Raw genomic sequence first — 27,103 nt, 5'->3', positions numbered from 1 at the left:
ATACAGGGCCAGCTGGGAGTGGTAGTCCTTCGTTCTGTCACATGGCAGGGTGGGGTCACTAACTTGGTGTTTCCTATAAACTCCACTGACCCTTTTATTGATTTCTTGTTCCAGTAGAGCAAAGTGCAGGAATGAGACCTCTGGACTTGAGGATTCTTTAAAACAACTTTAACACTTTATATACATTTCTTGTGTTTCTATTTTTATTTAGAGGATCTGAGGTTTGTATTTATTTAGGGATTTGTATTTATTAAAATGATCTGTTCTGTATTAAATGATCTGGCTTAAAGGGGTTCTCCGGTGCTAAGACATCTTATTCCTTATCCAAAGGATAGGAGATAAGATGCCTGATTGTGGGGGTCCCGCCGCTGGGGACCCCAGTGATCTTGCACGCAGCACTCCGTTACAATCAGTCCCCGGTGCGTGCGTGCTCGCTCCGGGTCTGATGACTGGTGATCACGGGGCCGGAGCATTGTGACGTCACAGCCACGCCCCCGTGTGACATCACGCTACAACTCCCAGCATTCCCGGACAGCCTTCGGCTGTCCGGGCATGCTGGGAGTTGTAGCGTGATGTCACACGGGGGCGTGGCTGTGACGTCACAATGCTCCGGCCCCGTGATCACCAGTCATCAGACCTGGAGTGAACATGCTCCGGGGACTGATTTTAACGGGGTGCTGCGTGCAAGATCACGGGGGTCCCCATCTTAAGATGTCTTAGCGCCGTAGTACCCCTTTAAGGTCTCTATTTATGGGCCTGGTCTGGGGTCTGTATTTATTTCGGGTCTGGGTTCAGAATTTAAGGGTGTAGACTGGGGCCTGTGTTCATTTTGAGGGTCTGGATTTATTCAGGAGTTTGGTTTCTGCATATTTTCGGTAGTGTAGTCTGGGGTATAAATTTAAGGGCTTTAGTCTGGAGTCTGTATTTATTTATAAGGTCTGGTTTAGGGTCTGTATTTTTTTTTTTTGTTTTTGTTTAAGAGGTCTGACTTGGGGCCTGTGTTTTTAGGAGTCTTAGTTCTGTATTTATTTGAAAAGGTCCGTATTCATTTTGGGAAATGATGTGGGGGGATCGTATGTGACACTCATGATTTAAGTGCCATAGTGGGTCCTATATAAATGAAGATGTTCCCTGAATGTATTGCTCCTCTAAGATTTTGTCAGGTTATGCTGCATAAGAAACCCCATAAGTTTTTCGCAGGACAATTCCACTCTACAGATCATATTATCCTGCAACAAAATAGTCACAGTTAGTAAAAGTGCAAGAATACGACTAATTCTTGACTTGAAGGATTCTTGCAGCCGCCCCCAACCTGCCGTTCATCTGCTATACCTAGAATGATGCTGCAGAATCTGGGCAGGCGAGCCCTATTAATTGATGGGAGGGGCCCTACTAGAAAGACTGGATAAATAAAGGCAGCGCAGTGTGGATAGCAGCTATACATTGCAGAACACTGGGATACAATACACCATGGCACTCAAGCCTGACTCCTACGTTGTGCTGAACGATGGGCATAAGATGCCGGTGATCGGATTTGGCACCTATGCCCCGGAAACGGTGAGTGACCATAGTATATAGTAAAGACAGTGAACTGGAGCATTGTAACAGGTTACATGAAAATCCCGGCAATACTGAATGTCCTGCAGAGCCTCCATGTTTTCCTTTGAAGGACGAAAATCAGGGGGAAATGTTGTTGTCCCCCCCCCCCCCCTCAAGGTAACCGTGACTTCGAAAAGAAAGTTTCATAAAACTTTTTCATAAAGTTTGTGTTTTATAACAAGGATACATTTTTAAAATGGAGAAGAAAGGAAAGACAAAGTATATAAGAAGACATTGACTTACTGTAGTGCCATGTGTAGAGTTTCTTTACTAATTGCGGCATGGTATCTGGAGGGGAGTATGCGAGAAGACTTTCCATGACGTGGCAGTCGCCCGCACTAACTCCAACCGTAGGCCACTGAAGAGATTAGTGTATTGCAGGGAGGTCCTTGTTCAGCCTTCTTCTCTCTGACGAAGATGAAAAAAAAAACGCCTTCTCGGAGATGAAGAACTTGAGCACTTTATTCTTGCAGTGTGGACAGGGACAGTGACTTAATTCTAGAACAAGATTTTACCCAGGGATCCCACATGTGACCTAGATGTAGATATGCCCAGCAAGTGCAGGACTAGGATACATGTTGCTCTGGCAAAAGTTAGGTCTAGACTACTGACTAACAGGTTTTTGGACCACCCCTTCTCCTGAAAGAGGAAGGCCTGGTTCTGCAAGGGGTTAAGTTTTCTGTTTAGATAAGCATCATGCATACCTGTGGCAATGCCCAGTCCTATCAGGGAGCCTATCACATCTGCTCCCTGCTTACACACCCTTCTCAGGTGCATATACTTTTCCAGCCAGCCTGCCATTCTTTGCTCTTGTGTGTCTCTATCAGTACTTGCTCTTGTCTTGCTCCTGCTTTGCTATTCTCTGTATATTTGTCCCTTGTCTTCTGACTATTCTCCTGTGTTCCGTATCTGTACTGCGTTGCTCTCTCTGGTAAGGACTCGGCCAGTTGACTTTGACTTAAGTTTTTGCCCTACCTAGTTTCCCTGACTTTTGTATAGTTTTGCCTTGTGACACCCCTGTACTTTATTTAAACGCTGGGACGGTCTACCAATTGTGAATTTGCTACTTACGTGGGCACTGTCATATACAAAAACTTTTGATATGTTGTAAAGCATGAATAACCAATAGGTTTTGTAATTGCTTTCATTAGAAATTTTTCAGTATTTCATACTGAAAAATCCAGTCAAGCATACTAGTCCTGCTGTGTCCATGCATCATCACCTATGTCATGGACACACTTCCTTGATTGACAGCTGTGAGTGCAGGGCTCAGAACTGGAGGAAAAATTCTCCCACTGTCAGCTTGTGTCCCGATACTGTCAGTGAGGACAAGCTGGGAGTTGTAGTTTTGCTAATGCTAGGGGAGATGTGAGCAGACAGCATACTGAGGGAGGGGGCGGAGACCTGCACAGTGAGGCCACGCCCCCTCCCTTTGAGAGGAATTCAGACTAGTGTGATAAAAAATAATAAAAAAATAAATAAAGGTGCTAGACACATAATAATTAGATGTACATGGTCAGGATTAGGTACTGAGTGATATATATATAAAAAAAATTGTTAGATCTGATGGGTACCTTTAAGGTGGATATCCAAGTAGGCAGAGAAAAGGGTTCTGGGTGATCTCAGGGATTCCTTTTCCTGCCCTATATGATGTGTTTTTTTTTTCCTGATCTGTTTCTATTTTATAGTTTTTCATTTTTTTAAAGTACACTATAATGGGGGCAGTCATCCTACCTTCCGCTTTACAGCAAGCCTCACTGACACAGACACAATGAACATCTTGAGACTCTATTCTTTGTATGGGAGAGGTTTCTAAGCATGCTCTGTAACCCGTACTAGGTAGAGGGAGGCTTAGCTCCCATTGTCTTCTTTATTTACTAGTATCACCTTACAGATCACTTCCCAGCAGCTTCCTCCTTGTCATCACAAGCAGAACAGGAACTAACAGCTTTGTTTTAAACCTAGTGGCCAGAATGGAAACTGCAAGATTTCAGTATTAATTTATAGCAGTAAAATAGAAAATTGGACAACATATCATCAAAAATTATTTTAGAAAAAACAGTTTGGCATAAAAATTTGATTTAAACAATCTTACAACCAAAACAATTGCTGCCATAAAATCATATGTGAACAGATTCCAATGGGAAGAGACACAGTTGGTTATATCAGCATAGGGCATAATAGCAAAATGGAACGATTCATCACCGATACATCTTATTCCGCACAGTACACCAAAGAACAGGCGGGGGAGAGCACCAAGGTGGCCATTGAGGTCGGATTTCGTCACATCGACTGCGCCTTCATCTATGGGAATGAGGTCCAGGTTGGCCAAGCCATCAGATCAAAGATCTCCGATGGGACGGTGAAGAGAGAAGACATTTTTTACACCGGAAAGGTAACCCCAAAATTATAACTTCTCATCATTTAAAATATTCACCTATTTTCTCATTAACATGGCCACCAGGTGGCATTGCCGATCTGTAAATGGGTTCTTAATTTATTCTGCAGCTTTGGAGTACTAACCAGAGTCCGGAGAGGGTCCGGCCGGCCCTGGAACACTCCCTGAAGGATCTCCAGCTGGATTACATGGACCTCTTCATTATACATTCACCCGTGGAGTTTCAGGTTTGTTCAGACATTGGATCTACCATATCAGATGTTCCTTTGTATAGGCTAATTTAGAATGTAACACAGGAGGAATGGTAACCGATATCTGCAGATCTGGATGTGACTAGAGTAGAAGATGTGATGTAACCCGGTTGAGTAAGTTTACAAATACTTTATGAGTTATTGGTGAATTCTGCTTCTTCCCCAGCCCGGAGATAATCCCATGCCGAAGGATGAAAATGGGAAGCTGATCTTTCATAACACAGATATCCGGGATACATGGAAGGTAAATTATAAGGATGGGATCCTCTGAATGTTGATGGGTGACACCATGTGGCGAACAATTCCTAGTCTTGGTGATCTCTGATTTTGCCACCACAATTTTTTAGGCTATGGAAGCGTGCAAAGACGCCGGGCTGGTCCGATCCATTGGCGTCTCCAATTTTAACCGCCGTCAATTGGAACTGATCCTCAACATGCCAGGACTGAAATACAAACCAGTCTGCAACCAGGTGACTATTACATAGCATTGAGGATAAATCGGGCATAGTATTTTGGTCCAGGATTAGAAAAATGTGGTCATTTTCTTAAAAAAATGTTTAAAAAAAAATAAAGATCCTGAACGATCACTTCAACCTGAGAGAAAAATAATACTATGTGTTTTTAGGGGGTGAATGCACTTTAAACAATTGCACAATGTACACACTATTATACCCTCAATAATGACCCTTATATCTCTATACAGGTAGAATGTCACATATTCCTCAACCAAAGTAAATTACTGGCGTTCTGTAAGTCTAATGATATTGTGCTGGTGGGATACAGTGTACTGGGGTCCAGCAGAGTAGAGGGCTGGTAAGTACAAGTTTGAAAAAAGATCATCAAATTTAATCTATATCCCCATAGTGTCCCTAGTCCTCCCATTCTCTCCAGCTCCACTATATCTTCCTTGTACACTGGAGCCCAGTACTGTACACAGTATTCCATGCGTGGTCTGACTAGTGATTTGTACAGCGGTAGAATTATTTCCTTGTCATGGGCAGCTATGCCTGTTTTGATGTCCCCCATGATTTTATGAGCCTTGGCAGCAGCTGCCTGGCACTGGTTGTTATAGTTACATTCACTATTAACTAAAACTCCTAAGTCCTTTTCCATGTTAGTAGTCCCCAGTGTTTTCTTATTTAAAGGGGTACTCGGCCCTTAGACATCTTATCCCTTATCCAAATAATAGGGGATAAGATGTTTGATCGTGGGGGTCCCACCGCTGGGAACCCCCGCAATCTCTTCTGCAGCACCTCGTGTCATCTGCTGCATGGAGCAAACTTCGCTCCGTGCCTGATGACGGGCGATACAGGGGCCAGAGTATTGTGAGGTCACGGCCCCACCCCATCATGATGTCACGCCCAGCCCCCCTCAATATAAGTCTAGGGGGGCATGATGGCCACCATGCCACCTCCCATAGTCTTGCATTGAGGGGGTGGGGGTCTGATGTCATGAGGGGGTGGTGCCGTGACTTCACTATACTCTGGCACCTGTGTTGGCCATCTTCAGGCACGGAGTGAAGTTTTCTCCGTGCAGCAGATGACACGGGGTGCTGCAGGAGAAGTCGCGGGGTCCCCAGCGGCGGGATCCCTGCGATCAGACATCTTATAGGATAGGAGATAAAATGTCTAGGGGCGGAGTACCCCAGCCTGGATTTTTCCTCCCCATGTGCATAACCTTACATTTATCAGTGTTACCTCATCTGCCTCTTCTCAGCCCAAGTCTCTAACCTATCCAGATCTATTTATAACAGTGCACTGTCCTCTATTGTGTTAACTATTATACACAGTGCACTGTCCTCTATTGTGCTATCTACTATATACAATGTACTGTACTGTCCTCTATTGTGTTATCTACTATATACAGTGCACTGCCATCTATTGTGTTATCTACTATATACAGTGCCATGTTCTCTATTGTGTAATCTACTATACACAGTGCTCTGTCCTTGATTGTGTTATCTGCTATACACAGTGCACAGTCCTCTATGGTGTTATCTACTTGACATCACATAGGGACCATTATCCTGGGGATTTTTGGAGCACCCTAGGCAGCTGCCTCTCCTGCCTACACCTTGTCCTGTTCTAAAGAACAATACAAAATACTGTATGTTGTATATATTGATAAAAGATTATGATGGGTCAATGTAAGAAAAAAAAACAGAGACATCTAAAATAAAACATAAAAAATGCTATTTTTTTTTTCATTTTTATAATCTTTTTTATTATGTCTGACAGGATTGACCAGAATTTCCCTAAAGTGCTTGACGATCCCATCTTAAATACAATTGCTAAGAAGGTGAACCGCTCCCCGGCCCAGGTGGCCATGCGATATCTGCTACAGAAGGGAGTTGTTGTTCTAGCAAAAAGCTTCACCCCCGAGAGGATCAAACAGAACTTCCAGGTAAATGGGGGAATTCCAATAATCAATAATAGCGCTAGGTTCAGGAATTGTTATCATAGCACTACCCTGTTACACTTTATATCAGAAGCTATTAAAGGGATAGTACACGGGTAATACATTTTTGACACATGCCTCGGGAGTTGTGTAACAATGATAAAGAAATACTTACCTATTCTGATCCCCTGCACCTGCTGCGCTGACGATCCAGGTCCCCACTCGCCAACGCTACTTCCTGGTTCCTGTTGACAAATCTTCCCCAAAAAAGCCTTCCTATTCAGCCAATCACTGACTGAGGCGTGACACAGCTATGGCCAGTAATTGGCTGACTGGAAAAGTTTTTGGGGGGACGATGCATCGCCAGAAACTAGGAAGTAGTGGTGGCTAGTGGAGACCTGGAGTGTCAGCGCAGTAGCTGCAGTAAATCAGGATAAGTATTACTTTATAACTTTTTCTAAACCCAATACACTGGGTTATAGTTTGGGTGAACAGGAGTCTCTAAAGGGTTCACTTACTTTGTAAAGTTTTGTTGCCATTGAGTTAGCATCCTCTAAAGTGTTGCACTTCACCTCCTGTGTTGCGCAATGCAGTCAGGTCCCGAGCTGGCAGTCTTTCTTTGGGTTCCAGATGAAGGCTTCCGAAGGCTGCCCCCTTGTTGCGTATTCATTTACTGCTACTCCATGTCCTAGTGACATGGTGTTATATGCCCCCTGAGCGCAGCCCTCTGTGTTCAGAGTGCATGTGCTGAACTTTTTACCCAGCTCTCACGTCCTGATGACGTGAGAGCTGTGCGTCGGGAGGGCCGCTCGCGACACACGGAAGTCGGGAGTAGTGAGGTACTGGTGCATGCGCAGTTACGCAGCCCAGAGCGGCTCTCCTGATGCACAGCTCTCACATCATCAAGACGTGAGAGCTGGGTAAAAAAATTCAGCGCATGCGCTCTGAACAGTGCTGCGCTCAGGGGGCGTATAACCACGACACTAGGACATGGAATAGCAGTAAATGATAATGCAACAAGGGGGGCAGTTTTCGACGCCTTCCTCCGGAACCCAAAGAAAGACTGCCAGCGGGGGACCTGCCTGCAGAGCGCAACACAGGAGGTGAATTACGTCACTTTAGAGGACGCTAATTGGCGGCAACAAAACTTTAAAAACTATAACCCAGTGTATTGGGTTTAGTGTAGGTGAACTGGCTGGCAGTTTTCCTTTAATAATTTTTTTCCTTTTTTAAATTTTAAATATATTTTAAAAAACTGTTTTTATTACCCTTTTTATAATCAATCATTAGATTTGAAATACTGATCATTGTCAGTCAGTCAGATTGGCGCTTAACTAGTAGTGTCTGCCTAAGGTAGGTTGTATTAGCAGATTGGCCCATGGCCTGAATGGAGGCCTGCAGAAGGCAGGGTAGTCAATCGGGCAGCTGACAGGTGCAACTCCCCAGAAATCACCACCAATTATATCACATCAGCTTAAAAAAAAATGTTATCTACATTTTTTCCCCACTTCTTCCAGATTTTCGACTTTGTATTAAGTGATGAGGATATTAAAACTCTTGATGGAGTCAATAAAAACATGCGATATCTGAACACCGATAGGTAAGAGATTTTCATAACTTTTACAGTTTTAGAAAGAAAAATATATAAATAAATATTGTTTATTATAATTTTTTAAGTATTTACTTTTATTCAATTTTTTAAAATCTTTTATCTTGTATTTATTTATAATGTTCTGCTATTTTATTTGAAATAATTTTAATTTTTTTGTATTTCAGCTGGAAAGACCACCCTAAGTATCCCTTTCATGATGAGTATTAGGACCATTGGGCAGTCACCCTGAATTCCAAATCTGGACTTTAAGGATTATAGAGTCTATGATATGTAGTGTCTGTAGAGATCTCCCAGGGAATATGGATTGGATTTAGCATGACAGAGCACTCTTAGAGCAAATTCACAGTAAACCCCCGGTGGATTCCTCAGCAAAAACTGTGATTTCTATGCTAAAAGTATAATGTTCTTTTGTACATTGCAATAAAATATTACAAAGTAATAAATCTCCTCAAGTTTTTCAAGTCAATGCAGTTAGGGAGTGGGTGAAATCTGTTTGAAATGTTTGCATTGTCCCCTGCCCATATACCAAAAAATAAAAAAAAACATGAAAAGTCAGATAGTTAATCATTAAGTTCATTCAGTATCAGTTTAATTAAAGGAAATCTGTCATCAGAATCACCTGCACTAAACTTGTTACACAGGCTTGTAGTGCGGGTGATCCTGATTAAAACGCTTCTTACCTGGTTAAAAATGGTTCAGCGCTTCTTCAGATATCTATATTTTTAGTTTTCTCTTATTCCCTGGCTTGGGACTCAGTGGGAGGTGTTATCATCTCGGACTCGGCCACACGTCATTCTAGCTGGGCGGAGCTGCCGCCCGGCTCATGAATATTCATGACCTTATCCTCATGGTCTAACTCCTTTTTCTAGGTCTGGTGCATGAGGATAAGGTCATGAATATTCATGAGCCGGGCGGCAGCTCCGCCCAGCTAGAATGACGTGTGGCCGAGTCCCAAATGATAACACCTCCCACTGAGTCCCAAGCCAGGGAATAAGAGAAAACTAAAAATATAGATATCTGAAGAAGCGCTGAACCATTTTTAACCAGGTAAGAAGCGTTTTAATCAGGATCACCTGCACTACAAGCCTGTGTAACAGGTTTAGTGCGGGTGATTCTGATGACAGATTTCCTTTAACTTCAGTCTCCCACATGGCTACCAAAGGGTTCAGAACCCGTAGTGGGGTCTATTTTTGTACCCATAGCGGTCCCCTTGCTTTTTAAACATCCCATGGTTTATATGAATATACATTTTTATTTTATTGTTTTTCTTCTTTGTGAATGTCAGTTATGCTACTCGGAAATTCTATTCAGGGCCAAAGTAATACAGTAGGTATGAGAGTATATATAAAACAGGTTATCAGGAGATAAAGCGGCAGGATTACCAGGAATGAAAGTAAGTGAACAGGTAACAGGACAGGACACTATACAGATCAGGATACACTTGTACAGGATCACACAAGACTGAACACAGAACACTGCAGGCTGGAGAAAAAGCAAAAAGCAATGGATCAGGACCTATACCAAGGTGCAGTACAAAACACAAACAGGTCAGGATACTATACAGGTCAGCAGGGCCGGCCTTTGGGGTGTGCGAGGGCGCCATTGCAACAGGGGCGCCTGGTGGCCGACACAGCTCGCATGCCAATAACATACTTGTCTTGTCACATACTGCAGTAGATTGCCGACGCCGCCCCCCCCCCGAGATTGCTGCCGCCGCCCCCCCCCGAGATTCCTGCCGCCGCCCCCCCAAGATTGCCGCCGCCCCCCCCCCCCCTGAGATTGCCGCCCATCCCCCACCCGGAACTCTATCATGGTGGAGCGGGAGCTGTCAGCTCAGCCGCTCCACCATTCATTCACCTTTCTCACACGCTGCTCCTTGCTTGCAGCGTGTGAGCCGCGGGGACGCGATCTACCGCTGGCCGGAGCGATGATGTCACATCATCACCCCGGCGCCCGGAAACACGTCCCCGCGGCTGGGACACTGGGAGCAAGCAGTAGAGCTTAGGAACCAGTAAGTGAAACTTGGGGGGCACATAAACGGGGGAAATTTAATGTGAAGGGCACCTCAATTCTAAGTGAAGAGCACACCACAGGGGGAATTCTAAGTGAGGGGCACATGACAGGGGGGCATTATAAGTGTGGGGCACATGACAGGGGGCCCCCTGTCATGTGCCTCTTACATGTAATGCCCCTGTGCTGTGCCCTTCACATATAATGACCCCATCATGTGCCCCTAACATATAATACCCCCTTTCCTGTGCCCCACACTTATAATGCCCCCTGTCATGTGCCCCACACTTATAATGCCCCCTGTCCTGTGCCCCACACTTATAATGCTCCCTGTCATGTGCCCCACACTTATAATGCTCCCTGTCATGTGCCCCACACTTATAATGCCCCCTGTCCTGTGCCCCACACTTATAATGCCCCCTGTCAATTGCCCCACACTTATAATGCCCCCTGTCCTGTGCCCCACACTTATAATGCCCCCTGTCCTGTGCCCCACACTTATAATGCCCCCTGTCATGTGCCCCACACTTATAATGCCCCTTGTCATGTGCCCCTGACTTATAATGCCTCCGTCATGTGCCCCACACTTATAATGCCCCCCTGTCCTGTGCCCCACACTTATAATGCCCCCTGTCCTGTGCCCCACACTTATAATGCCCCCGTCATGTGCCCCTCACATATAATACCCCTGTCCTGTGCCCCTCACATAATGCCCCATGTCCTGTGCCCTTCACATATAATGCCCCCTGAGGTGGCAGGACAGATGGCATTATATGTGAGGATCACAGGACAAAGGACATTATTATGTGTGAGGAACAGGACAGACAATGTTACTATGTGGTGGGCACAGGACGGGTCATAATTATTATATGTGGGGCACAGAATGGGGCATTATTACTATATGTGAGGGGCACATAATGTTATGCATTTCATAGGTATAGAGTATATTATTATGGAATTTCTCGGGTGTTACGGTTTTTATAGGCCACAATATGTTATGGTATTGTATTAAGAGGGTGCACTGAACTGTAAGGTTATATTCAGAGAGCGCAGTATGTGGCAGTATTATATTCAGAGGATACAGTGTGTGGTAGTTTTATATTCAGAGGATACAGTGTGTGGTAGTTTTATATTACGGTGTTTGCCAGAATTATATTCAGGGGATACAGAGTTTGGCAGTATTATAATAATTATCATTTTCATATAGAGGATCAGAATCCGCTGACATAGTGAGGAGTCATCTGGGCGTCAAGTTCTGCAGAGAGAAGATTTAGCTGGATCCGGTGGTATGCACCATCTGAATTAGATAAGGAAAGACTATAGAGAAGACGTCACCTGTAATCACTGGGGGGGGGGGGGGGGGGGGGGGGCGCCACAAGGTTAGCTCGCACAGGGTGCCTGAACACCTAAGGCCGGCCCTGCAGGTCAGGATACTATACAGGTCAGGATACTATACAGGTCAGGATACTATACAGGTCAGGATACTATACAGGTCAGGCTACTATACAGGTCAGGATACTATACAGGTCAGGATACTATACAGGTCAGGATAAACTGTGTCTATATGTTCCTTTAACCATCAAGCATAAGTAAAGCCCACATTGAGTTCAGCACTAAAAATGGACTATGTGTGTGCTTCCTCTTCTGCCCATTGATATGATTGGGAAAGGCTTCTGGGCGTGCTCGGTGAGGCCCACTAAACCTGGAGCACAAATACAAAATAAACATACTACATATCTGTCTTCTTTCTGTGATCATGTGAACATCTGTGGTGAAATCTGCTTTTTCCTCTGTCTTTCTGTAAACTCTCCAGTCTACTAAAATCATACACTAGGCTTTACTGCTTTAACATACCAAGCACGAATAGGGGGAATTGGGGCTTGCAAGCCACGCCCCCTCCTCTCACAAGCCATTCCCTACACAAAGCCACGCCCCCTTCCAAAACACTTCTGGTTTCACCCAGCTCACTCCCTTCACACTTTGGAATTATTGACTATACTTTCAGCATATGTGCCACATAAGGGATCATATATGATTTAAAGGGGTACTCCGGTGAAAAACTTTTTTTTTAGTTATTTTTTTTTTTAATCAACTGGTGCCAGAAAGTTAAACAGATTTGTACATTACATCTATTAAAAAAAATTAATCCTTCCAGTACGTATTAGCTGCTTAGCTGCTGAATACTACAGAGGAAATTCTTTTCTTTTTGGAACACAGAGCTCTCTGCTGACATCACGACCACAGTGCTCTCTGCTGACATCTCTGTCCATTTTAGGAACTGTCCAAAGCAGCATATGTTTTCTATGGGGATTTTTTCCTACTCTGGACAGTTCTTAAAATGGACAGAGATGTCAGCAGAGAGCACTGTGGTCATGATGTCAGCAGAGAGCTCTTTGTTCCAAAAAGAATTTCCTCTGTAGTATTCAGCTGCTAATAAGTACTTGAAGGATTCAGATTTTTTAATAGAAGTAATCTGTTTAACTTTCTGGCACCAGTTGATTAAAAAAAAATAAAAAGTTTTCCACCGGAGTACCCCTTTAAGTGCCATTGTTGCTAGTGGATCCTATATAAATGAACACAAACAAACTACCCTAGGGCAGTAAGGGGCCAATTGACCAATTAGAACCCAACCCCTCGGCCTAAGCCCGGTGTATAAAACCCCTTATGAAACTACCCCTAAAACGTAACTACTTATTATTATAAAATGTTATCCCAACAAAAAATGGATAAAAATGATAACCAGATGATCCAATGTGAGTACAACTATTAACAGGAGAGCAATCTCCAAAAATAATAATAATTCACTTGGCCCTGAAGTGGCCACTAGAGAGAGGGATCATACTGGTATCGCTTTAAAATGCAAACTCTATTGCCGCCTCTACATGTTTCGCCGCATCTGTGGCTTTCTCAAGAGGCAATAGTGGCAATGCCACCGTCTCTAGTGGCCACTGCGGGGCCAAGTGAATTATTATTATTATTGGAGATTGCTCTCCTGTTAATAGTTGTACTCACATTGGATCATCTGGTTATCATTTTTATCCATTTTTTGTTGGGATAACATTTTATAATAATAAGTAAAAGTTACGTTTATGGGGTAGTTTCATAAGGGGTTTTATACCCCGGGCTTAGGCCCAGGGGTTGAGTTCTAATTCCTATATAAATTGTTACGCCTAGCGCTCCGGGCCCCCGCTCCTCCCCGGAGCGCTCACGGCGTCTTTCTCCCTGCAGCTCCCCGGTCAGTCCCGCTGACCGGGAGCGCTGCTCTGTCATGGCCGTTGGGGATGCGATTCGCACAGCGGGACGCGCCCGCTCGCGAATCGCATCCCAGGTCACTTACCCGTTCCCGTCCCCTGCTGTCATGTGCTGGTGCGCGCGGCTCCGCTCTCTAGGGCGCGCGCGCGCCAGCTCCCTGAGACTTAAAGGGCCAGTGCACCAATGATTGGTGCCTGGCCCAATTAGCTTAATTGGCTCCCACCTGGTCCCTGACTATATCTAACCTCCTCCCTTGCACTTCCTTGCCGGATCTTGTTGCCCTTGTGCCTAGTGAAAGCGTTTTGTGTGTTTAAAAACCTGTGTACCAGAACTTCTGCTATCTCCCCTGACTACGAACCTTGCCGCCTGCCCCCGACCTTCTGCTACGTCCGACTTTGCTTCTGCCTACTCCCTTGTACCTCGCCTATCTTCAGCAGCCAGAGAGGTGAGCCGTTGCTAGTGGATACGACCTGGTCACTACCGCCGCAGCAAGACCATCCCGCTTTGCGGCGGGCTCTGGTGAAAACCAGTAGTGTCTTAGAACCGGTCCACTAGCACGGTCCTCGCTATCCCTCTCTGGCACAGAGGATCCACCTCCTGCCAGCCGGCATCGTGACAGTAGATCCGGCCATGGATCCCGCTGAAGTTCCTCTGCCAGTTGTCGCTGACCTCCCTACGCTGGTCGCCCAGCAAGCTCGTCAGATCGCCCAGCAGTCGCAACAGATAGCGCAACAAGATCACCAGCTGTCGTACTTGACCACCATGACACAGCAACTCCAGTCACAACTACAGCAAGTACAGTCACAGCTACAGCAGCAACAACCATCTCCTCCGCCAGCTCCTGCACCCCTTCCGCAGCGAGTGGCCACTCCTAGCCTCCGCCTGTCCTTGCCGGACAAATTTAATGGGGACTCTAAGTTTTGCCGTGGCTTTCTTTCGCAATGTTCCCTGCACTTGGAGATGATGTCGGACCAGTTTCCTACTGAAAGGTCTAAGGTGGCTTTCGTAGTCAGCCTTCTGTCTGGAAAAGCCCTGTCATGGGCCACACCGCTCTGGGACCGCAATGACCCCGTCACTGCCTCTGTACACTCCTTCTTCTCGGAAATTCGAAGTGTCTTTGAGGAACCTGCCCGAGCCTCTTCTGCTGAGACTGCCCTGCTGAACCTGGTCCAGGGTAATTCCTCCGTTGGCGAGTACGCCATACAATTCCGTACTCTTGCTTCTGAACTATCCTGGAATAATGAGGCTCTCTGCGCGACCTTTAAAAAAGGCCTATCCAGCAACATTAAAGATGTTCTGGCCGCACGAGAGACTCCTGCTAACCTGCATGAACTCATTCATCTAGCCACTCGCATTGACATGCGTTTTTCTGAGAGGCATCAAGAGCTCCGCCAGGAAAAAGACTTAGATCTCTGGACACCTCTCCCACAGTCTCCACTGCAATCTGCGCCTAGGCCTCCCGCCGAGGAGGCCATGCAAGTGGATCGGTCTCGCCTGACCCTGGAAGAGAGGAATCGCCGTAAGGAAGAGAATCTTTGTCTGTACTGTGCCAGTACTGAACATTTTTTGGTGGATTGCCCTATCCGTCCTCCACGTCTGGGAAACGCACGCTCGCACCCAGCTCTCGTGGGTGTGGCGTCTCTTGATGCCAAGTCGGCTTCTCCACGTCTCACGGTGCCTGTTCGGATTTCTACTTCAGCCAGCTCTCCCCTCTCAGCCGTGGCCTGCCTGGACTCTGGAGCTTCTGGGAATTTTATTCGGGAGTCCTTTGTGAATAAATTCCGCATTCCGGTGACCCGTCTTGTCAAGCCACTCCACATTTCCGCGGTCAACGGAGCCAGGTTGGATTGCACCGTGCGTTACCGCACGGAGCCCCTCCTAATGTGCATCGGACCTCATCACGAGGAAATTGTATTTTTTGTCCTTCCTAATTGCACTTCTGAAGTTCTCCTTGGACTACCCTGGCTTCAACACCATTCCCCAACCCTGGATTGGTCCACTGGGGAGATCAAGAGTTGGGGTCCCTCTTGTTCCAAGGACTGCCTTCAACCGGTTCCCAGTACTCCCTGCCGTGACCCTGTGGTTCCTCCTGTATCCGGTCCCCCTAAGGTCATTAAGGACTCTGCCTGCCACAGGAAATGCCCCTCCCCCCCTCCCAGTCCCATCAGGCAAGCCTCTGTGTCCCCTCATGGCCCTCGTCCTGGTGTCACACTGCCCCGTGCCAGGTCTCGCCCTCTGCCCTCTCTCCCCATTCCTACTCCTGCGGTTCTGCCTGCCGTTGAGGAATCCCTCCATCCTTTCCCGGTGTCCTCATCCCAGGGGAGGCAGTTACCGGACAAAGAGAAGGGGAGACCTAAGGGGGGGGGGGGTACTGTTACGCCTAGCGCTCCGGGCCCCCGCTCCTCCCCGGAGCGCTCACGTCGTCTTTCTCCCTGCAGCTCCCCGGTCAGTCCCGCTGACCGGGAGCGCTGCTCTGTCATGGCCGTTGGGGATGCGATTCGCACAGCGGGACGCGCCCGCTCGCGAATCGCATCCCAGGTCACTTACCCGTTCCCGTCCCCTGCTGTCATGTGCTGGCGCGCGCGGCTCCGCTCTCTAGGGCGCGCGCGCGCCAGCTCCCTGAGACTTAAAGGGCCAGTGCACCAATGATTGGTGCCTGGCCCAATTAGCTTAATTGGCTCCCACCTGGTCCCTGACTATATCTAACCTCCTCCCTTGCACTTCCTTGCCGGATCTTGTTGCCCTTGTGCCTAGTGAAAGCGTTTTGTGTGTTTAAAAACCTGTGTACCAGAACTTCTGCTATCCACCCTGACTACGAACCTTGCCGCCTGCCCCCGACCTTCTGCTACGTCCGACTTTGGTTCTGCCTACTCCCTTGTACCTCGCCTATCTTCAGCAGCCAGAGAGGTGAGCCGTTGCTAGTGGATACGACCTGGTCACTACCGCCGCAGCAAGACCATCCCGCTTTGCGGCGGGCTCTGGTGAAAACCAGTAGTGTCTTAGAACCGGTCCACTAGCACGGTCCTCGCTATCCCTCTCTGGCACAGAGGATCCACCTCCTGCCAGCCGGCATCGTGACATAAATGGACAAGAAGTTCCCTAAATGTAATGCTCCCTTTTTGTGTAGGAGACCCCATAACTTTATCGCAGAACAATTCCACTCTACAGATCATATTATTCATTTTCATGGTATTTGACTGATTCTTGACTTTCAGGATTCTTGCAGCCGCCCCCAACCTGCCATGCAGGAGCCTTAACTACAATGACTCTGCAGAATTTGGACAGGTGTGCCCTATACATTGTTGTATGGGTTGGGCTATAGGATAAGGACTGGATAAATACAGGCAGCACAGAGTAGATAGCAGCTATACACCGCAAGACACCGAGACTCTTTAGACATGGCACTCAAGCCGGACTCCTACGTCGTGCTCAATGATGGGCATAAGATGCCGGTGATCGGATTTGGCACCTATGCCCCGGAAACGGTGAGTGACTATAGAATATAGTAAAGACAGAGAACTGGAGCATTGTAACAGGAAGAAAATTGTGGGTGACCTGCAGCAGTTACTAGATGTCCCCCTCCACTTCCCCCTGGGGAACCCATGACTTATAGCAGTGCTCTCAAACTGTAGAGTTTTGCAACATCTGGAGGTATTCTGGAGGTCCACCATTTGAGACCACTGACTTATAGCAAAAAGTTCTGTGACTTTTCCACATACTTTGTGTTTCACAACAAGGAGAGATTTTTTTTAAAATGAAGAGAAAAGGAAGCGTAAGTTATAGTAAAAGATTTCACTATATAAGGATTTAGCCCCCGATACTCACGTTCACTGATATGTACGACCGTATAATGTCATCTCACTTCTAGAAACCTCACAGAATGTTCTGTACATAGTCCCTGAAACAACATTAACACTTTACGTTCATTTCTTGTGCGATTCCAATATACAGTTGCGTTGGCACAATGTGGAATGTTACAGTTTTCAAGCCAGATACTATAAATGGATATTTAGTCACTGCCCCTTGAAATGATGCTTTTATAGCAGATCCATCGGGATTGGAGATCTCTCAATAGGCATTTTGGCGGAGATTTAACAAAACCTGTCCAGAGGAAAAGTTGTGTAGTTGCCCATAGCAACCAATCAGCTTACTCCTTTGCTTTTCAGAGGCCTTTTTAAAAATGAAAGATTTGATTGGTTGCTATGGGCAACTCAGCAACTTTTCCACTGGACAGGTTTTAATAAATCTCACCCATAATGTCTATTGAGAGATCCCCAAACCCAATGGATCTGCTACAAAAGCATCATGTCAAGGGACAGTGACCAAATATCCATTTATAGTATCTGGCTTGAAAACTGTAACATTCCACATTGTGCCAACACAACTGTATATTGGAATCGCACAAGAAATGAACGTAAAGTGTTAAAGTTGTTTCAGGGACTACGTACAAAACATTCTGTGAGGTTTCTAGAATTGAGATGACATTATACGGTCGTACATATCAGTGAACGTGAGTATAGGGGGCTAAATCCTTATATAGTGAAATCTTCTACTATACCTTACACTTCCTTTTCTCTTCATTTTAAAAAAATCTCTCCTTGTTGTGAAACACAAAGTATGTGGAAAAGTCACAGAACTTTTTGCTACAAGTCAGTGGTCTCAAATGGTGGACCTCCAGAATACCTCCAGATGTTGCAAAACTCCACAGTTTGAGAGCACTGCTATAAGTCATGGGTTTTCCCAGGGGGGGGGGGTGGAGGGGGACATCTAGTAACTGCTGCAGGTCACCCACAATTTTCTTAAATTAAAAAGAGTACAGGTGTGTTTTGATTGGTGGGGTGGCGGGTGTGTGGGAGGGAGAAAAGTGACCTCACACTTACAAATAAGGAATTATGGGACATGTAGTTCGAGGGAGGGAACTCCAACAGGAAATAGCCAGTTCACAAAAAGGTAGCCTCAGCGTTATGGTTGACTCAGAACATAGCAGTTTAGCTCCAAGACAAGCCCAGATCCTACCTAAGCATGTCTATTACTGTCTGGCAGGTAAGTACTCAAATTCCCTTATGCTCCAGTGTTCTGAACATTTTGTTCAGAACAATTGAGCCGGAGGCTGTGATGGCACAGCCACACCCCCTTGTGATGTCACACCACGCCCTCTCTATTCACGCCCCCTCCCATAGACATAAATGGAGGGGGCGTGACATGATGGCATGAGGGGGCGTGACTGTGACATCACGACCAATGCCACAGGAACCCAGCGTTTGTTTTGAATGCCGGGGGCTACGGGAGATCCCGGGGGGCCCCAGCAGCGGGACCCCTCAATCAGACATCTTATCCCCTATCGTCTAGCAGCAGAGTAACACAGTCCAATTAGCTTTATCTCTACTGATGAGGACCTTCACAGGTTGGTTTACTATGGGGCAATGTGTTGACTTTCTTCACTCATACAATTGGTTTGCGGCATTATACCTGGAAGGACGTATACAGGAAAGCATAACTAAAAGGTAGTTAGTTACCTCTTCGAATCCGCAGATCTGGTGAACCATAGACTGCCAATCCTTCACCATCAGAGGGGTTGTTTGCTTCCACTACAGTGGGATTAAAGGGGTATTCTGATGAAAAACTTTTTATTTTTAATTTTAAATCAACTGGTGCCAGAAAGTTAAACAGATTTGTAAATTATTTCTATTAAAAAATCTTAACCCTTCCAGTACTTATCAGCTGCTGTATGCTCCACAGGAAGTTATTTTCTTTTTAAATGTATTTTCTGTCTGACCACAGTGCTCTCTGCTGACACCTCTGTCTGTCTCAGGAACTGTCAAAAGCAGGAACAAATCCCCATAGCAAACCTCTTCTGCTCTGGACAGTTCCTGAGACAGACAGAGGTGTCAGCAGAGAGCACTGTGGTTAGACAGAAAAATAAATTTAAAAAGAGAAGAACTTCCTGTGGAGCATACAGCAGCTGATAAGTACTGGAAGGATTAAGATTTATTAATAGAAGTAATTTACATATCTGTTTAACTTTCTGGCACCAGCTGATTTAAAAAAAACTTTTTTTTTTCACCGGAGTACCCCTTTAACGTTTTGGCTCAGTGTTGCCACCTGGTGGCCATGTTAATGAGAAGGTGCGTTATGTGAAGACAGGATTATGGATGGTAAGTAGAGGCTGGGCAGGTAGGAACACAATGGTGTGAGAACTAGGAGAGTAGACGTGAGCTTGGTTATAACTATATCTCAATAGGACACCAGTATGGGGTCATGACTGGACGGGACCACCAGATGTGCAGATGTGAATGAGATCTTCTCAGATTAAATGAATGAATAAGAACTCAGGTGTCTTGTACCATCGATATATTATTTTCTAATGGGATTCCTGAGGGTGAGAACCCATGGTAATTTCTGAACATGGTTCTAACCTCATCATTAGAGAAGAAGATACCAAACAGGTCATTGCCTGATGTGAAAAACACGGTTATATCGGCATAAAAAATTATAACAAAATGGAACAATTTAACACCAGTATATCTTATTCCGCACAGTACACCAAAGAACAGGCGGGGGAGAGCACCAAGGTGGCCATCGAGGCTGGATATCGCCACATCGACTGCGCCTTCCTCTATGGGAATGAGGTCCAGGTCGGCCAAGCCATCAGATCAAAGATTGCCGATGGGACGGTGAAGAGAGAAGACATTTTTTACACTGGAAAGGTAACCTCAAAATTATAACTTCTCATCATTCAAAATATTCACCTATTTTCTCATTAATATGGCCACCAGGTGGCAACACTGAGCTGTAAATGTTTTTTTTATTTATTCTGCAGCTTTGGAGTACTTTCCACACTCCCGAGAGGGTCCGACCCGCCCTGGAACACTCCCTGAAGGATCTCCAGCTGGATTACATGGACCTCTTCATTATACACACACCCGTGGAGTTTCAGGTTTGTTCAGACATTGGTAGCATCGACCATAGGTCCCAATTGGTAAAGGCGGTCTTGGAGGCTCTGCTCAGGGTTGTACACAATGAAGCGGACGCAGGCCGGCACAGGACAATAAATATTTTATTGAGAAATACAGACAATGGCCTCATTTACTAAGAGTCTTGTGTAGGTTTCTTTGTGGGTTTTAATTCCCTACAATTTATTTTCCACGGTATTTACTAAGGTTTCCCTACAGTTTCCACTTTCCCTACACTTTGCCTTTTCCTACACATCTTCTGATCTGTCGGGTTTTCCTCAGTTGAAATCCACCACATTTTATGTGGGAACCTTAGTAAATATGTTGGGTTTTTGTGAAAATGGCAGGGACATGCCCCTTTTCATAGACCACACCCCCTTTCCCCGGCAGCCATGCCCCTTTTTCGGGTTTTCTTAGCAAAATGGAGAGTTTGTCGGGTTTTCTCAATTCTGGCACAATGTCTGGTGAACAATCTGGTGCAGATAGAATGTCTGGCACAATGCGACAGAATCTGGCGCACATCCCGACAAAACATGTCGGGTTTGCAATAGTAAATGAGGGCCAATGTGTTTTGGAACTCAAGGGTGCCTTCCTCAGGTCCAATTTGGCAGTACACTTTTTTGGAGTAGGTACCTTTGAAAGTGTGCTGGTGGGAATCCCGTCTGTGTGGCGGTGCCGGCGTGCTCCACGCCGGCACCGCCACACAGACAGGATCCCCACCAGCACACTTTCAAAGGTACCTACTCCAAAAAAAGTGTACTGCCAAATTGGACCTGAGGTAAAGGCCCCCTTGAGTGCTGAAACGCGTTGTCCGCATTTCTCAATAAAATATTTATTGTCCTGTGCCGGCCTGCGTCCGCTTCACTGTGTACAACCCTGAGCAGAGCCTCCAAGACCGCCTTTTCCAATTCACTCTCACATTTCCAAGCTGGTCCCACATCGGGAACCCAGAATCGGTCCGAGTGCAGCAGCTCCACTTTTAGTCAACCAAGTGAACCTCGATCGCCACGACCTACAACAGCCATATCACTTAGGTGCGGTGGAGGGATCACACAGAGTCAATATAGACGCTACATGGGACCGCCCCCTGTGTCTTTTTAATCTCCCCCCTACCTTTATTTGAGGGTTGGCAACCGATATCTGCAGATCTGGATGTGACTAGAGTAGAAGACGTGATGGAACCCAGTTGAATAACTCAGCAAATACTTTTTTCTCCCCCAGCCCGGAGATAATCTGATGCCCACAGATGAAAATGGGAAGCTGATGTTTCATAACACGGATGTCCGGGATACATGGAAGGTAAATTATAAGGATGGGACCATCTCAATGTTTATGGCAGATTTATTCATCGGCCACCCTGTGGACAAAAATTTCTAGTTTTGGCAAAGTGTCTCTAATTTTGCAACCACAATTTTTAGGCTATGGAAGCGTGCAAAGACGCCGGGCTGGTCCGATCCATTGGTGTCTCCAATTTTAACCGCCGGCAACTGGAACTGATTCTCAACATGCCAGGACTCAAGTACAAACCAGTCTGCAACCAGGTGACTATTACATAGCATTCAGGATAAATCAGATATTTTGGTCCAGGATAAGAAAAATGCACCGTATTTGTTCACAATTTGAGTGTCATAACCAAGCCCCGCCCCACTCACTTCAATAGAGCTGAGCTGTAATACCAGGCACAACCTGTAGACAGGGGTGGCGCTGTTTCTGAAAGTAGCAATCTATGTTTTCCAATCCTATACAGTCACATTAATGAGCCTTATATCTCTATACAGGTAGAATGTCACATATTCCTCAATCAGAGCAAATTACTGGAGTTCTGCAAGTCTAATGATATTGTGCTGGTGGGATACAGTGTACTGGGGTCCAGCAGAGTAGAGGGCTGGTAAGTACAAGAACTGTGCGTGTATATCTACTAATATACTGCCCCTATATACAAGAATATATCTACTATAATACTGCCTCCTATATACAAGAATATAACTACTATAATACTGCACCTATATACAAGAATATAACTACTATAATACTGCTCCTATATACAAGAATATAACTACTATAATCCTGCTCCTATATACAAGAATATAACTACTATAATACTGCTCCTATATACAAGAATATAACTACTATAATACTGCTCCTATATACAAGAATATATCTACTATAATACTGCTCCTATATACAAGAATATAACCACTATAATACTGCTCCTATATACAAGAATATAACTACTATAATACTGCCTCCTATATACAAGAATATAACTATTATAATACTGCTCCTATATACAAGAATATAACTACTATAATACTGCTCCCTATATATAAGAATATAACTACTATAATACTGCTCCTATATACAAGAATATAACTACTATAATACTGCTCCTATATACAAGAATATAACTACTATAATACTGCTCCTATATACAAGAATATAACTACTATAATACTGCTGCTATATACAAGAATATAACTACTATAATACTGCTCCTATATACGAGAATGTAACTACTATAATACTGCTCCTATATACAAGAATATAACTACTATAATACTGCTCCTATATACGAGAATATAACTACTATAATACTGCTCCTATATACAAGAATATAACTGCTATAATACTGCTCCTATATACAAGAATATAACTACTATAATACTGCTCCTATATACAATAATATAACTACTATAATACTGCTCCTATATACAAGAATATAACTACTATAATACTGCTCCTATATACAAGAATATAACTACTATAATACTGCTCCTATATACAAGAATATAACTACTATAATACTGCCTCCTATATACAAGAATATAACTACTATAATACTGCTCCTATATACGAGAATATAACTACTATAATACTGCTCATATGTACAAGAATATAACTATTATAATACTGCCTCCTATACACAAGAATATAACTACTATAATGCTTTCATCTATCGCTCACTATTAGTAGACATACAATAGTGATGATAAATATTACGTTAGCTATGTGACTGGTTATACTGGTTCTATACATTATGTAGTGTAAACATTTGCTTATGGTGGGTCTGTGATTTATAGCTGGTGAATCAATCATAGGATTGTGCTATATATTACATATATAGGCATCACATCCACCAAAAAAAAAAAAAAGTACAAATAAAATGTATGCCAATATACGGTACCTGGCCAGAGGCCCTCAATGTAGAATAATGGATCACTGCAGCACAACATTGTCCAAAACTGTAAAATGTGCCATTTATTCCATCACAAACAGTGTTAGAGGAGCTATGATTCATCAGCCTCATGCTGTCCTTCTCAATATATATATATATATATATATATACATATATACATATATATATATATATATATATTTATATATATATATATTATACATTGTCATCGAATAGGTTTTGGTCTGTATTATAGAAATAATGGGGGAGAGTTGTTAACAAAACCTGAGCAGAGTAGTAGTTGGCCAGTTGCCCATAGCAACCAATCAGATCGCTTCTTTCATGTTTAAATGAAAAATGAAAGAAGTGATCTGATTGGTTGCTCTGGGCCACTTTCACTCTACACAGGTTCTGATAAATCTCCTTGAATGTTTTTGTTGTTTTGTCTAAATGTTGAGCTGGTGGTATTTATTCCCCCGTACTCACCCCGACACCAGTCTACTCGTACCTACTGGTTGAATATCCATACAAAACATATTGGCAGCACTTACCCAGTACCTGCTATATCAGTGCTCGTATTTTACTCTATAATATACCACAGCCACAATTCTCCTGTGATAGTACCAGTAACAGTATTTCATCCAGCAACCATATGACAGCATTATTTATTGTGCTCATATCGTTGCATCAGTATCACGAGAAGACATCACATAATGACCATTATCCCCGGGATTCTTGAAACACCCTAAGCAGCTGCCTCTCCTGCCTACACCTCATCCTATTCTAAAGAACAACACAATATCCTGTGTGTTGTATATACTGATTAATAAATAGGAGGAGCAATGTAAGAAAAACAGCAAATATATATATTTTTTTTATAGGATTGACCAGAATTCCCCTAAAGTACTTGAAGATCCTGTCTTAAATACAATCGCTAAGAAGGTGAACCGCTCCCCGGCCCAGGTGGCCATGCGATATCTGTTACAGAGGGGAATTGTCATTCTAGCAAAAAGTTTCACCTCCGAGAGGATCAGACAGAATTTCCAGGTAAATAGGGGAAATTCAATATCAGTAAATTCTGGGATTCTTAGCAGTACCTTGCTATACTGTATATCAGAAGCTCTTAAAGGCATAGTACGGGATAATACATTTTTGACAACTGTCTGGGTTTAAAAAAAAAAAAAAAAAAGGGTAATACTTACCTATCCCCCTGCACTGATGTTCCCGATCTCCATTTGTCACCGCTACTTCCTTGTTCCTGTCGACGTGCCATCCCCACAGGAAGTGCCTGTTCAGCCAATCACTGACTGAGGTGGGAAACAGCTGTGGCCAGTGATTGACTGGATTGGAAAGTTTTTGCAAGGATGACACATCGCCAAGAATCAGAAAGTAACAATGACGAGTAGGGTCCAGGAGCGTCAGCACAGCGGCTGCAGGGGATTGGGAGAGGTTATCATTTTTACAGAACTCACCAGATATTATTTCTTTTTATTTATTTTTTTTATCACTTTTTATTTATTTTATTCAATACATTTTTTTGCTCGGATATATGATGTGATAAAAAAAAATGCAATTCTTGCTCTGTTTTCATTTTTCTTTAAAATTACCATTTGAAATCAGTAACATTATGTTTAGAGATGAGCACATTTTTGAAAAATTTGATTAGGCCGATTCGGATCGGTCCTCAATAGGGGTGTACAACACTTTGCCTTGCTGTAACACGCATAGGGTGTGTGCTGGGTTAGTGAAATAATACTGTCATTCAGTATGACATGCAGATCAGAGGTGTCGCTATTAGAATCACTGTCGCAGAGCAGCACAATGACAGAGCCTGTAGGTGGCATCAGTATGAGGAGAACATATAGTGGCTTAATAACACAGCCTGGAGGAGGCAGCAGCATCAGGAGACCATATAGTGGTTGAATGACACAGCATGGAGGTGGCAGCAGCATGAGGAGACCGTATAGTGGCTGAATGACACAGCCTGGAGGTGGCGGAAGCATGAGGAGACCATTTAGTTGCAGAATGAGGCAGCCTGGAGGTGGCATCAGAAGCATCAGGAGTCCTGAAAGTGACCCGGGGATATAGTGGGCGGTGGGTGGCAATACCAGTACCTGGTGACGAAGGTGGGTGAAAAAAGGAGAATTTGGCATCAGATGTGTGGCATCAGGCAGGTGGCAGGATCAGAATAGTAGCTGAGGCAGGTAGGCAGAAGAAAACGGTCTCTTTTGTAAAAGTGTTAGTGTGCACAAGTAAGTATTGAGGATATGCATTACGTGAAACTTAACTTTTAATAATATTCTTAGGATAAAATATTTGGACCCAAATTTTTTTTCATTCAAACAAAAGGAAAGAACACCATGCAAAAAACACTATGTGCCACCTACATCACCAAGTATTGATGTGATGCAAAGACCTCTAAAAGGTGGAAGGGAACAAAGTATGGTCCATTGTAACCGGTGGGGTAAACACTTCCCCTGTAAGGCCCTACTCTCGCATTATTTATTCCCTTCTTGGCAAGTGTTACTCGCCCTAAAGGTGGAAGGGAACAACGCATTGTCCATTGTAACTGGTGGGGGTAAAAAAAAATCCCCTGTAAGGCCCCACTCTCGCCCTATTAAAGGAGTAGTCCAGTGCTGAAAAACTAGGGATAAGTTTCAGATTGGTCCGACCTCTTGGGCCCCCCACGATCTCCTGTATCGGGCCCCGGAAGCCTGCGGGAAGGGGGCCTGTTGACCACCGCATGAAGCACCGGCTGACACGCCCCCTCAATACAACTCTATGGCAGAGCCAGAGCGCTGCCTTCGGCAATCTCCAGCTCTGCCATAACGCTGTATTGAGGGGGCGTGTCGGCCTCCGATTCGTGCGGTGGTCGACACCCGCTATCTGGTCAGCGAGCCGGGGCCCCATACAGGAGCGGTCGGATCCCCGCGAGCTGAAACTTATTCCCTATCCTTAGGATAGGGGATACGTTTTTCAGAACTGGACTACACCTTTAATTCCCTTCTTGGCAAGTGTTACTCACCCTAAAAAGGGCGGCCCCACACAGGAATTTTTGGTATTTCCACCTAAAAACCCTGGGAAATGGCAGTGTTTGTAGGGGAAAATACAGAAAGGTTCGTGTGTGGGGCCGTCCTTTTTAGGCGAGTAACACTTGCCAAGAAGGGAATTAATAGGGTGAGAGTAGGGCCTTAAAGGGGAAGTTTTTACCTCCACCGGTTACAATGAACCATACGTTGTTCCCTTCCACCTTTTAGAGGTCTTTGCATCACATCAATACTTGGGGTTGTAGGTGGCACATGGAGTTTTTTGCACACTTTTCCTTTTGTTTGATTTAAAAAAAATGTTGGGTCCATATATTTTATCCTAAGAATATTATTAAAGTTTTAGCTAATGCATATCCTCAATACTTACTTGTGATCTGATGCGGAGGAATGTCTGTAACTTGGGAGCAGC

At 44.7% G+C, this 27,103-nt stretch overlaps 2 protein-coding genes across 4 annotated transcripts in view; both read left to right on the top strand.

The window, feature by feature from the left end:
• Positions 1–632: 632 nt before the first annotated feature.
• LOC130267629 (estradiol 17 beta-dehydrogenase 5-like) lies at positions 633–8,678 on the top strand. Of its 3 annotated transcripts, XM_056517671.1 has the most exons (9): positions 633–1,557; positions 3,827–3,994; positions 4,108–4,224; positions 4,415–4,492; positions 4,596–4,718; positions 4,952–5,061; positions 6,486–6,651; positions 8,163–8,245; positions 8,422–8,678. In XM_056517671.1, exons 1-9 carry the CDS (start codon positions 1,471–1,473, stop codon positions 8,462–8,464), a joined length of 975 nt encoding a protein of 324 aa, XP_056373646.1. In that variant the 5' UTR covers positions 633–1,470; the 3' UTR covers positions 8,465–8,678. The 3 variants fall into 3 exon arrangements, with proteins under 3 accessions (XP_056373646.1, XP_056373647.1, XP_056373648.1); XM_056517672.1 differs by lacking the exon at positions 4,108–4,224; XM_056517673.1 differs by lacking the exon at positions 4,596–4,718.
• Positions 8,679–16,914: 8,236 nt separating this feature from the next.
• The window catches only part of LOC130267640 (aldo-keto reductase family 1 member C1-like), a 42,667-nt gene continuing 32,478 nt past the window's right edge, over positions 16,915–27,103 (top strand). Inside the window, exons 1-7 of the mRNA XM_056517694.1 lie at positions 16,915–17,004; positions 20,059–20,226; positions 20,340–20,456; positions 21,694–21,771; positions 21,891–22,013; positions 22,251–22,360; positions 24,529–24,694. Coding sequence (XP_056373669.1) covers positions 16,918–17,004; positions 20,059–20,226; positions 20,340–20,456; positions 21,694–21,771; positions 21,891–22,013; positions 22,251–22,360; positions 24,529–24,694 — 849 coding nt within the window. The 5' untranslated portion in view covers positions 16,915–16,917. The remainder of the gene's footprint in view (positions 17,005–20,058; positions 20,227–20,339; positions 20,457–21,693; positions 21,772–21,890; positions 22,014–22,250; positions 22,361–24,528; positions 24,695–27,103) is intronic.

This window comes from Hyla sarda, chromosome 4 (genome assembly GCF_029499605.1).
Source record: "Hyla sarda isolate aHylSar1 chromosome 4, aHylSar1.hap1, whole genome shotgun sequence".
Taxonomy (NCBI): Eukaryota; Metazoa; Chordata; class Amphibia; order Anura; family Hylidae; genus Hyla; species Hyla sarda.
This window is presented reverse-complemented; position numbering and strand designations above follow the sequence as displayed.